This window comes from Phacochoerus africanus, chromosome 14 (genome assembly GCF_016906955.1).
Source record: "Phacochoerus africanus isolate WHEZ1 chromosome 14, ROS_Pafr_v1, whole genome shotgun sequence".
Taxonomy (NCBI): Eukaryota; Metazoa; Chordata; class Mammalia; order Artiodactyla; family Suidae; genus Phacochoerus; species Phacochoerus africanus.
Window position 1 is genome coordinate 39,341,051 of NC_062557.1, and position 12,502 is coordinate 39,353,552.

General features: G+C 51.6%; 2 protein-coding genes across 2 annotated transcripts; both read left to right on the forward strand.

Annotated features, from left to right (window-relative positions):
• The first annotated feature begins 540 nt into the window (after positions 1-540).
• Positions 541-4,593, forward strand: LOC125114807 (C-C motif chemokine 14-like). Its single transcript, XM_047758332.1, has 3 exons — positions 541-763; positions 3,829-3,946; positions 4,371-4,593. Exons 1-3 carry the CDS (start codon positions 670-672, stop codon positions 4,456-4,458), a joined length of 300 nt encoding a protein of 99 aa, XP_047614288.1. The 5' UTR covers positions 541-669; the 3' UTR covers positions 4,459-4,593.
• CCL16 (C-C motif chemokine ligand 16) lies at positions 4,586-10,213 on the forward strand. The gene is made up of 4 exons (XM_047758331.1): positions 4,586-4,721; positions 6,908-7,159; positions 9,367-9,487; positions 9,907-10,213. Exons 1-4 carry the CDS (start codon positions 4,586-4,588, stop codon positions 10,016-10,018), a joined length of 621 nt encoding a protein of 206 aa, XP_047614287.1. The 3' UTR covers positions 10,019-10,213.
• The last annotated feature ends 2,289 nt before the right edge of the window (positions 10,214-12,502 follow it).

The window sequence follows — 12,502 nt, forward strand, 5'->3', positions numbered from 1 at the left end:
TTCGTGAAGCTATACACAGGGGTTAGGGTGTACGGCAACCATTAAAGTATGTTTGTTAAATCAATTATCTGCTGAGGACTGTGTCACTTCTTCATCCCATGGAACCATAAGGGAATGAGGCTGGGAGCCAAAGTTTCTGCTGAAGCCCTTAAATGAGGATTTACTAGACCTGACATGGAAGACTCCAGACCTCATCCTGTTACCCCGAATCCCCTCTGATCTCCAACACAGATCCTGAATCTCCAGCCCCCATAAGGCCTTGTTCTGAGGCCTGGAACCCGGAATCCAGCACAGGGCACATCCCAGCCTTGAGATCACTCACTAAACCTGAGAGAGCGCCCCCCCTAGCCCTGTGTTCATGGTCTTCCGGTGACTAAGGAAGGCCTGATATCAAAGGGTTAAACAGCATTCCCACTGGGGACACAAGGCAATTTCCTCCCTGAAACCTTGGCTCTTGGGACTTCCTTCACTCCACCCTCGACAAAAGTGCAGGAAATGCAATTGCTAAGGAACCCACTGCTTCCTACTTCCTTTTGAAATCTTAGTTCCCTTATTTGAAAAAATATATTTTGCCCTTAATGAACATTTCTCAAAACGTCCTCAGCCCAGGAGCCTCAGAAGCTGCTACCAGGCCAGTGCTCCTCCTGCGGTGGCTCCATCCCCAGGAGGATGAAGGTCGCCGTGGCAGCCGTCTCCCACCTCTTCCTCCTCCTCCTCCTCCTCATCGCCATCCCCCTCGGGTTCCAGACTGAAACCTCTTTGAGTGAGTGCGCCCCCTTCCAACCTGGCCCCTGCGGGGAAACTAGCAGAAGTCGGGTCGGTGGGAGAAAAGGGTTCTAGAAGGAGGGCTGGTGTCTTTTTTTTTTTCCCCCATTAAAATATAGTTGCTGCGCCGTATTATATGTTACCGGTATACAGTATAGTGACTCGTGGCTTTTAAAGATTATACTCCATCGCTAGATATTAGGAAAAGCTGACTGTACTCCCTGTGTTGTATGATGTCCTGGCAGGTTACTTTATACCTAATAGTTTATACCTCTTAATCCTCTACCCCGATTTTGCCCCCCCCCCATCCCCCTACAGGGAATCACTAGTTTGTTCTCTGAGTCTGTGTTTTTTGTTTGTTTGTTTTTTGTCTTTTTGTCTTTTCTAGGTCCACACTTGTGGCACATGGAGGTTCCCAGGCTAGGGGTCTAATCAGAGCTGTAGCCACCAGCCTACACCACGGCCACAGCAAGGAGGGAATCCTTAACCCACTGAGTGAGGCCAGGGATCGAACCCGCCACCTCATGGTTCCTAGTTGGATTCATTAACCACTGAGCCACAATAGGAACTCTTGTGAATCTGCTTCTTTTTTGTTATATTCACTAGTTTTTTGTTGGTGGTGGTAGTGGTGGGTTTTTGTTTTTTGCTTTTTTAGGATCACACCTGCGGCATATGGAAGTTTCCAGGCTAGGGGTCAAATTGGAGCTGTAGCCACTGGCGTGCACCACAGTCACAGCAATGCCAGATCTGAGCCACACATTCAACCTACACCACAGCTTATGGCAATGCCAGATCCTTAACCCACTGAGGGAGGCTAGGGATCAAACCCGCATCCTCATGGATGCTAGTCGGGTTCATTAACCACTGAGCCACAATGGGAACTCCTATCTTATTTTTTAGATCCCACATTTAAATAATATCAAACAGTATTTGTCTTTGTCTGACTTATTTCTCTTAGCATAATGCCCTCCAAGTCCATCCATGTTGCTACAAATGTCAAAATTTCCTTCTCTTTTATGGCTGAGTAGTATTCTGTTGTGCATGGGGGGGGGGGGTCTGGTGTCTTCTTTTTTTTTATCTTTTGTCTTTTGAGGGCCGCACCCACGGCACATGGAGGTTCGCAGGCTAGGGGTCTAATCAGAGCTGTTGCTGCCAGCCTACGCCAGAGCCACAGCAATGCCATCCCGAGCAAGGCCAGGGATCAAACCCGAAACCTCATGGGTCCTAGTCGGATTTGTTTCCGCTGAGCCACGATGGGACCTCCAGGTCTGGTGTCGTCTAAAACTGGTTTCATCCTCACCCCGCCCAGAACCAGGCCATGCAATGAGGCCAGGCTATCTCACTGTCTCTTTACCCTCCTGGATTCATCTCTTTGCCATTAAGAGGAGCCATCCTATTTAAAAGTCATTACACCCAGGAAGACTGGGGCACAGTGTCTGGTGCCCCTTGAGGCTATTTTGTCCATTTACCCCCCAGGATTTGGGCCCAGGCGGCTTCCAGGATCCACCTGCCCCATGAATGCAGCATCACTGTGGAGGGGGTCCTACCTAGGCTCCCTTTTTTTAGCTTATTTCTTAGGATGAGCTGCCTTTCAGACAACCCAAACTATTCCTCCCTCTTTACCTCATTTCCTTTTCAGAAACTGAGGGGAAATATAGGAGACTGTTGAAATTAAGCCAAAGTTGGTGGAATCTGGAGAGTTTTCCATGAAAAGCCAGCTCAGAGGAATGCAGTGGGAGTGGTGCCCAGGGACTAGGGGATCCCTCATTCCATTCTCTGGGGGGTGAGGATGCTGGCGGAAATGGTGCTTTCCCTTTCCACCAGAGTGGACGGTCACACTCAGTGATCCTGAGGCCAGCACCATGCACGTTGCCATTTCTGTCCAGAGGTGACATAATGTGACACGCCCATCACTGCACCCCATAACTGCAGGGCCCTTAATCCGAAATGCCCTTCCCGCTACCCCCATAATTCAAGCTTGGTGTGATTTTGCTGTCACCCCTTTGGACCAGCTCTAAGAGCCATGAAATTTCCGAATCAAAAAATAACTGAAAACGCCAGTGAGGTTTTTTTTTTCTTAAAAATTGTTGACCAGGAGACTTTTTCTTCAAGCAAAATCTTAAGCAGAAGACCCAATATGTAAAACAGGAAGAAAAAAAAAAAAGGCGTTGGGGTCCTATGCCCAACACTCCACATTCAGGCGCATCAGTGTCTCCAGGAAGCTCTGGGTAAAAACCACCACGAGGAGCTCCTGTCGTGGTGCAGCGGAAACGAATCCCACTAGGAACCATGAGGTTGCAGGGTTCGATCCCTGGCCTCCCTCAGTCTGGCATTACTGTGAGCTGTGGTGTAGGTTGCAGACGTGGCTAGGATCTGATGTGGCTGTGGCTGTGGCTCTGATTAGACCTCTAGCCTGGGAACCTCCATATGCCTCCAGTGTGGCTCTAAAAGGGTAAAAAACAAACAAACAAACCACCATGAGCCTCACTGACAGATGAGGAGACTGAGAAGGGAGCCGGGGGTGATGGGCACAAAACCATCAGAGGCACGGTGGGGTTAGAACTGGGTGTCCTGGCTCCCTGGCCACTGTCCTTAGGGCTTGGTGTGGGCATCCTGCCCTTTTTGCAGGGCACAGGTTCAGTGGCCACATGGGCAGGATGGGGGCACTGGGAGGGGTAGGGTCTGTGTTCCCGAATGGCACGTGCCCTCATCCCTGTGGGATTTCTTCCTGACGTCCCTCCTCTTTGGAGCATCTCTGCCAGCTGCCCCAGGGATGGCATGTGCTCGCTGGGAAGACCCGGACCCTGCTGCTCCTCCACCGAGTCTGCCAGACCCTCTGGGCGGGGTTGGAGAGTGGAAACCAGGGCAATTGCTGAGGAGGGAGGAGGGGAACAGGAGCACGCGGGGCAGGTTGGGGGCGGGGGGGAATAATCTGAGAGGGAGGCCAGGGGACTGAGTTTCTCCACAGTCCTCTCTCTGAATCCTAGGGGGCTGTCCCCTCCTGCCTTCCCTCCTCCACCCCCTGGGGACACAGAGGCCACCTGCAGCTGTCGCCTTTAACAGGGCCCCGAACCTACCGACCTACTGATTGCTGCTTCACCCACCTGACCCGTGCAATCCCGAGAGAGCGGATTTCAAGCTATTATGAGACCAGCAGCCAGTGCCCCAAGCCTGGAATTATGTAGGTGGCACCCACACACCACACTGGGAGAGGGGAGCCAGCAGAGCCGGCGGGGGTGGGGGGGAAGCAGGAAGGACACACAATGAGGACTCCCCAGGGTGCTTCTCAGGTGTGTCCACACTGGGAGGGGCAGCTGAGGGGCAGCCTGCAGGGCCCAGGAGGAAGCTGGCCCCACAGATGGGGGACGGGGGAGGGGAAGAAGGGGAGTACTTCCTGGGTGAGGCACACAGGAGCTAGATGTGGTCAGGGGCACTGAAGGGCTGAAGGGCATGTCTCAGAAAGGACACTGCCCCTGGGCTGCCCTGACCAAGGAAGGAGAACCAGTGTAGGTCGGGTGAGGGATTTGTGTAGAAGGGAGCCTGGACTCTCACTTCCTGGCTGCTGGACCCCTGGTGTGTGACCTTTTTCCACTCTCGTTCCCTAGCTTCATCACCATAATAGGCCGTTTCGTTTGTGCCAACCCCAGGGATGACTGGGTCCAGGACTACATCAAGGAGCTGGAGGAGATCTGAGCGACCCAGCTGCAGTGCAGAAGGACCCAGCTCAGAATTGAAAGAGAAGGGGCTCCGCCCCCACCCCCCTTCCCACCAGCCCCAGCCACCTCCTGGGAGCTGCCCTGCCTTGAATTAAAGACCAGTCATGCCCTTCCCGCCCTCATTCATTCCTATGGAACTGCCCACCGGCAGTGGGCTGGTGAGGCCCAGCCCAGAATGGCACCCCCAGCATCAAGCCTCACTCTGCAGAAGTTTGGCCAGAGCTTGGTGCGTAAAAACGGGTAAGACCTGCAATGGAGGTAGAGGAAAACTGAGCAGAAATTGAGAAAGACACTGTGTACAGGCCACTTTTACACAATAATGACAGATACCATTTTTGTAGCACCTTCTATATGCCAAACACTCCACTAAGCGGTCTGTGTGCATTGTCTTATTTAAGCTTTACAAGTTGAAAGCTAAGAATTATCACCTGGTGTTGCAGGTAAATCTTTATACAGGGGTCTCTAGGGCAGTCAAACGCCATAGCCTTTTTCTCTCCTGGTCCCAAGGCCTCTGTTCCCTGCTGGCCGGGATAGGAATGATTCATGGGCATGTTTTGTCCAATTTTCCCCTATCCACTTATATACATCAAGTTGTACTATATTGTTTCACTCTTCACTCTTTTTTTTTTCCAGGGCCACACCTGCGGTATATGGAGGTTCCCAGGCCAGGTATCGAATAGGAGCTACAGCAGCTGCCAGCCTAGGCCACAGCCACAGCAAGGCCAGATCCGAGCCACCTCTACAACCTACACTGCAGCTCACGGCACTGCCAGATCCTTAACCCACTGATCAGGGCCAGGGATCAAACCTGCGTCCTCATGGATACTAGTTGGGTTAATTAACTGCTGAGCCACAATGGGAACTCCCTGTTTTACTCATTTTTGTGTCCTGCACAAGGCATAGCAAAAGTCTTGGCCCAGACCAAGTGCTCAGGACATAGGTGGGTGGATGGATGGATAGAGGGATGAATGGATGGGCGGGTGGATGGATGGATAGATGAGTAGATGGATGGGTGGGTGGGTGGATGGATGGATGGAAAGATGGGTGGATAGGTGGGTGGATGGCTACAGTGAGACAGAAATCAAAAGGCAGTTTATGCTCCAAGAACAACACCCAGCTGTCCTCCAAGGCTTCCACGTTCAACAAGGCGCTTTGTGAATTTAGAGAAAGAGCACTCCCAGTGTAGGCACAACGACCACCTTCCCTGGCCTCCAGCCTCCACTGACAAGGCTCAAGAGGGTGCCTGCAGCTAAAGGTACAGCCAGGCTTCCTCGAACTTCATCGCCTCCATGAACAGAGGTCAAGTGCTGTCCCACCTACAACACCCTCCCCACCCTCATAAAAAGCCACGGTTTCACCACCATTAACTGCCTTGAACCCACCAGGACTAATTGCATCATATGTGTTCCCTATTTATGAGCAGTCATGCCAATCAGCAAGCCCCATAAGGATCTTCATAGTCCTTGCTTTGCTCTGCCTCCCTTTGCTCTGATCTCCCAAAACACTCCCTCAGGCTTCAGAAGTTCAGAGTCCATCAAAGGCAAAATCTCTCTTTCATTTCTTCTCTGAACACTGCCTCCAATCTGAAACGGGGTCCTGAGGCAGTCTGAAGAGAGAAGATGCTGAGGGACGGGTCCAGCCTCAGCCAATGCCCGAGGGCAGAAGCTAGAACTTTGGGTCTCAGAAGCAGGTTTTCGGGCTTGGAGTCTTGGGGCGCCCTCTGCTGGCCACAGTGGCAGATCCGATTAACCCACACAGCGGGCACCCAGAAGGGATCAGACAACTAGACCTAAAACTGGTTCTGAGTCCAAGGTCCAAAGAGATAAATGAGAACATTAACAAATAAACCAAACACTTCAGCAACAAGTGGGGACCAAGGATCAGGATTTTTTTTTTTTACTATTGGTTACATAACCTGTGACAAAAGTGAGCTCAATCATGGGTTCTGGGAGGGGTGGGGGGAACATCCTTTTCAGAGGGCACTAAACCCTACCCTTGCCTCAGTCTGTGCTCTCCTGCTTTCTGCAAAATGGAAGTGAAGGAGTTCCCACTGTGGCTCAGCAGGTTAAGAACCCGACTAATATCCATGAGGATGCGAGTTCAATCCCTGGCCCCACTCAGTGGGTTAAGGATCCAGCATGAGCTGTGGTGTAGGTCGCAGATGCAGCTCGGATCCCAAGTTGCTGTGGCTGCGGTGTAGGCTAGCAGCTGCAGCTCTGATTTGACCCCTAGCCTCGGAACTTCCATTATGTGTGGGCCTAAAAGAAAAAAGAAAATAAAAAATAAGTTAAATTTGTTTAAAACGGAGAATCTCTCCTCCCTGCGGTGAGGATTAAGCGAATTAGGGCGTGCGAGGTGCTGACACACGGCGCATGCTCACACTTTCCCTTCCACTCGTTTTTTTCCTGAATTCAACTCTGCACCAGCCCCTATCCTCCACCACCCTCCCTTTGGGCAGACACCCAGGGAGGCCCGTTGTCTCTCCTCCTCCACCCGCTCGGAAGCGGTCAGAGTCCAGAGAGCTGAGGGCTCAGAGGGAGGACCAGCAGGGAGCCCACCTCCGCTCAGCCCTGCCCTGGAGCCAAACTGCCCCCTCGAGAGGATGAAGGTCTCCGTGGCTTCCCTCTTTCTCCTCATCCTCATCCTCGCCACCACTTCTGCTCTTCGCAACCAGGAAAGTGAGTGAGTCCACCCGTCCCTGAAGGGCAGCCGAAAGAAAGGGGAAATGGGGCAGCTGGCATGCTGCGAGGTGACGCTGAGAATACTGTCAGGTCTCTGTCACCCGCCCCAGGGCCTCTCCGCTCCTGCACCCAGAGCTGCTGTCCTTAATCTCCCTCCTTTGTAAGTGGAGCTGGGCTGTGGTCCACATCCTTCTGGGGTCGGTCGGGCAGGTTCAGGAAGCTGGGTCAAGGTTACATCAGGGGTCCTCGGGATGGAGAGCAGGTGTGAGCACTTAGGAGGAAGAGCCGAGGAAGCAGCAGAAGAGACAGGAGTGAACAAACGTGATGAGGAGGAGAAAAGCCATAGGTTCCCCCGAAAGGGCAGGACGAGGGGAGACTGGGAGGCGGGCTGAGGGATGCTAGGGATGAGGGAAGCCCGGGAACGCAGAGTCTGAACCCACAAGGCCTTGCTCGCAGTGTCCGGCATGGATTGCTGGGACCATCAGGGCAACCAAAACAAGTCCCAGTGGGATGCCCAAGAGTGTTATTTTAGCATTTCTGTCTCCATCCCCCAGCCTAGGATTAAATAAAATCTGTAGAAATGAGGAAAGGAGTTGAGAGATTTTGAAGCCACGGGATGCCTGGGACCTATGGAGAACAGGATTTGTTTTGTCCACTCCCTACCCCTTCCTCTGCCATCATTTATAAAGGCTGGTGACAGGGGAGCAACTAAGACACTCAGGTCTTCCACCTACCTGATTTCAGCTGCCCCATTCTTTTCTCCCTAAAGCTACCCTTGGCATATAGTCTGGTCGGACTCTGCCTGTGTAAACACTCAGGGAGCAAGGGTCATACACACCATTGCAATATGCCCTCATACCCTCAGGAGGCCCCCGGTCTTCATAAATGTTGCCTGAGGCCCAGTGGGACTGTGTGCAGAGGTGCCTCAGGGCCCTTCGGGAAGGTCAAACAGGAAACCAACCCCCCAAAGCGTGGGTCAGCCAAACGGTGCTCTTGAGAAGACTTCAGCTTTGCCACCAGCCGGAAGCAAAGGTCAGGGATTTGCATTCTGCAGGTGTAGCAACCTGCCCTCTGTGTGATACCCCAACTGATGGGCAGTCTGGGGCGCTCAAGGCAAATGGCACTTCTAACCAACCAAGTCCGGCCTCCTGAGAGTGTCGGAAAGGGGGAAAGAGGCATGTCCGGGCCAGAAGAGTGGCCATCGCCTCCATCAGCTCTTCATTACGGCAAGCACTGACTGAACCTCTCTGTGCCAGGCTCCGAGTCAAAAGCTTTACAAGCATGATTTTAGGACACAGGTTATCTTTTTACCCATGTTTCATGGGTAAAAACACCCAGAGAGATGAAGAAGTTTGCCCATGATTCAAGCCATTCAGTCAAGACTCCAATTCACACTGTCTGACCCCAAAGCCTCAAGAGAAGCCTTTTCTTCCTGCCTGACCTCACCTGCTCGCCCCTCCGCCTCCCCCCCCCACCCCGTCCTCAGCCTCCCTGGTGCCTCCAACACAGAATCCACACTCCCTCCCCCAGCGCAGGAGGGGGGTGGCCCTCCCCTTGCTCATGAGTATCCTCTCCCTTCTTCCTCCTTCCCACCTTGCACTGCAGCTCCCAGACACGCAGGGCTCCAGACATTTCTTCTTCCCAGAACCTCTAGCCCCTCTGGCTGCCCCAGTCCCATGCCTCCTTCAGAAGTCAAGTCAGGCACCACCTGCTGGGATACTTCTTCCTCAACGACCCAGGCTGGGTTCGGTGCCCCTCATTCTGTCCCCCTAGCACCTGCTGCCCAGTGTGACTCCATCCCTGACCACATTCTATGGGGCATTTATCTCTTCACATTCCCTTTTCACATGGTGGCGACTGTGTCTTCCTCATGTTCTGACCCCCATGGAGCCTGGCATGTAATAGGCGCTCAATACACGCTTGCCAAGTCAAGTTCATTAGCAGATGTGAACACCCCAGGCCTTTGTACTTGATGCAACTCCGTTCAGAGGCCAAAGGTTCTACATGTATGTCCCCCAGAATGGTTCCTCTTTTTCGCTTTCTCTATTACCCATCAAGCTACCATCCAGCCCTGCTGGCAGATGGCTTCGCCATCAGAAGAATGGAATGCAAGAGATGGGAGAAGGAGGTGGGCAACCATGGGCTCTCTCTTCCCCACCCCCCTCTCCGCCTCCTCAGTTCAGCTTTCAATCTGATTCCCTTAGGAATTCCTGAGTGGGTGAACCCTCCACCCACCTGCTGCCTGACGTATCATAAGAAGGTTTTGCCAAGGAAACTGGTGGTGGGCTACAAAAAGGCCTTCAACTGCCACCTACCAGCAATCATGTAAGCACTTTCCCGGAGGTATTTCTGCGGATAGGGAAGGGGAGCACATGGCTGGAATGGGGTGCACAGAAGCAAATCTCCAAGCTAGAAGGGAGATGTGGCTAAAGGGATGGGCTTTGACCATCACAGGACAGGCCCAGGTTTAGTTTTCACTTTGCCACTTACAGCTGTGTGGCCCAAGCAACAGCCGCTGTAATGAAACCCAAGTCTGAGGGTCTAGGCTGAGTGGGGAAGGGGCTGAAAGAACGATGAGGTCTAGAGGCCAGAGAGGGAGACCTTCTGAGGGGACCCAGGTGGGGGAAGCCTAGGGAGGTGGTACAAGGCATGAGGCAAGCCCCCTGTGAGCTAGAAGTGGGGGAGTGTGTAGACTGGACTCAGCCTATTCCACGGCCCATGACAGCCTAACTCTGTCTCCACAGCTTCATCACCAAACAGAACCGAGAGATCTGCACCAACCCTGATGACGCGTGGGTCCAAAAGTACATCAAGGATCCCAAACTATCTTTGCAGCCTTCCAGGGTGTCGGCCTAGTTCTCAGATCAGAGAAAGGCCCACCCCAGCTCTTCAACTCCCCAAGGGGGTCAGGCCTCAGTGGGAGCCCAAGTCTGGGGAAAAGAAGGTGTAACCCTGTGGAGATGCAGGCAGCCTTGTGGTCTGATTGACAGAGTCACATTCAGAGAAGCAGACCAGTGATCTAAAAAGTAATTAAAAGTGATATCAAATATATTCTCAGTCTCTGGAGATTTAAGGACGGCCGGCAAGGTTACATTCTTAATGGACAGAAAAGCGTCTTTCTCACCCTCCTCCCTGCTCTGCTTTCAATTCCTCACCTTACTCCAATACACCAGCCATATATAGAGAGAGAGGTTGGAGGTTCCCAGGCTAAGGGTCTAATCAGAGCTACAGCCACTGGCCTGTACCACAGCCGTAGCAATGCCAGATCCGAGCCACATCTGGAACCAACACCAGATCTTTAACCCACTGAGCAAGGCCAGGGATCAGACCCGCAACCTCATGGTTCCACTGCGCATGACGGGAACTCCACACCAGCCATTCTAAATAATCACATCCAGCTTCTAACCAGCCAGACCGCCTCTGGCCTCTGATTCATTAAAAACCACAGAACACTCAGCTTTTCCTAGCCATCCTTACCTCTTTCAGGACCTCTTTTTTCTTCTATTATTCTTTTCTTTTAAAGCATAACTTTTCCTTAGCAGACCAAGGTGGGAATATTCAAATGCTAGTGATTTTTGTCCCTGTGCAGAGGCTTTGCTGGATCCCCAGGTGTTGGGTCTTCCCGAGGGTGGTATGGGGACAGAGCGTGCCCAAACAGAGGAGGAGGTGTGACCCTCCAGCTCCCACTCTAAGCCGTGCAGGGAACGGGAAGAGCATTAGACCAGGTTGCAGGTAAAGACCTTGGTCCAGACACAACCATTCAAGTCGATAAATTTCCTTTACTGCCAACTTGTTTCTAATTTCCTGCCTCTTTTCTGCTACGGTGGCAGAAATGCAATCACAGTTTTCTCAGGGATTTCTCCACCTTCCCCTGAGAAATTTATAAATTTGGGGGACTGGAAAGTTTAAATGGTGCTAAAGCCAGACGTATATACTCCATCTCCCCTTCTCACCACCTCTCTGCCAGCTCAACAGCAGGAGCAGACTCAGGCAAAACCCAACATTCCCCCAAAATGGCATTGTGAGGTAAAACAAAATCAGGCAACTAAAGCTGTATAATTAAGAAAAACAAACAAATTTTGTGAACTGGTGATTCTTAAGACCAGCCGTCCAATGACTTGGATTCTGATTGACTCACACTTGCCCCCAGTGGCCCCCAGTGGTAATACAACATCTTGCCTCCCTGCCTCCCCATCCCAACAGAAGCTAATTGCCCCAGATGCCACCCGACCCCAGCTGGCCAATTAGACTTTCTCCCTCAGAATGATGCCCTTGGGACCAGAGAAATAGGTATTGGTTGCTGTTGGAGCAGCATCCCAAGGGAAGAGGTCTACGAACTTGTCCTCTGAAGCCCCTGGAGCTGTCCCACCTCCTGTCCCCACTGCAGGCTTGGAGGTTTGGCAACTCTCACTTACATGAACTGACCCAGCATTCTTCCTGTTTTTCCTTTTTTTGTTGTTATTATTATTTGCAAAGGGCCACAGTGGCATTTAGCAACTCTGGAATAATTTTTTGTTGGTTTAGGTCAGTTCTGGTTTGTGTTAAAACATAAATACCCTGGGAGTTTGGGGTGAGTAGATGCAAACTATTGCATGTGGACTGGATAAGCAATGAGATCCTGCTGTACAGCACAAGGAAATATATCCAATCACTTGTGACGGAACATGACGGAAGATAATGTGAGAAGAGTCTGCATGTATATATGACTAGGTCATTTTGATGTACAGCAGAAGTTGACGGAACATTGTAAATCAACTATAATTTTAAAAATTAGGAAAAAAAACCATACATAGCATTTTTACCATGTTCAAATGCACAATTCAGTGGCATTAAGCACTTTTTTGTTGTTTTTGTCTTTTTGCCATTTCTTGGGCCTCTCTCGCAGCATATGGAGGTTCCCAGGCTAGGGGTTGAATCGGAGCTGTAGCCGCCAGCCTACACCACAGCCACAGCAACACCAGATCCGAGCCATGTCTGCGACCTTCACCATAGCTCACGGCAACGCCGGATCCTTAACCCACTGAGCAAGGCCAGGGATCAAACCCGCAACCTTGTGGTTCCTAGTCGGGTTCGTTGACCACTGCGCCATGACGGGAACTCCCCATTAAGCACTTTCACATTATTATGCAACCATCACTACCATCCTTCTCCAGAATTTTTCATCATCCAAAACTGAAACTCTGTATCCAGTAAACAAGTTTCCACCCCTCCCTCCTCCCAGCCCTTAGGAACCGCGATTCTACTTTCCATCTCTGTGAACTTGACTCCTCTAGGTACCTCGGATAAATAGAATTATACAGTATTTACTCTTTTGTGACCAGCTTATTTCACCTAACACAT

What these genes read in the sequence shown, in the direction of transcription:
- LOC125114807 (XM_047758332.1), top strand. Translation starts at nt 670, where the DNA reads ATGAAGGTCGCCGTGGCAGCCGTCTCCCACCTCTTCCTCCTCCTCCTC. An exon ending in CCAGACTGAAACCTCTTTGA is followed by an intron (nt 764 to 3,828) that starts GTGAGTGCGCCC and finishes CGCCTTTAACAG; the next exon opens with GGCCCCGAACCTACCGACCT. An exon ending in TGCCCCAAGCCTGGAATTAT is followed by an intron (nt 3,947 to 4,370) that starts GTAGGTGGCACC and finishes CTCGTTCCCTAG; the next exon opens with CTTCATCACCATAATAGGCC.
- CCL16 (XM_047758331.1), top strand. Translation starts at nt 4,586, where the DNA reads ATGCCCTTCCCGCCCTCATTCATTCCTATGGAACTGCCCACCGGCAGT. An exon ending in AGCTTGGTGCGTAAAAACGG is followed by an intron (nt 4,722 to 6,907) that starts GTAAGACCTGCA and finishes ACTCTGCACCAG; the next exon opens with CCCCTATCCTCCACCACCCT. An exon ending in TGCCACCTACCAGCAATCAT is followed by an intron (nt 9,488 to 9,906) that starts GTAAGCACTTTC and finishes CTGTCTCCACAG; the next exon opens with CTTCATCACCAAACAGAACC.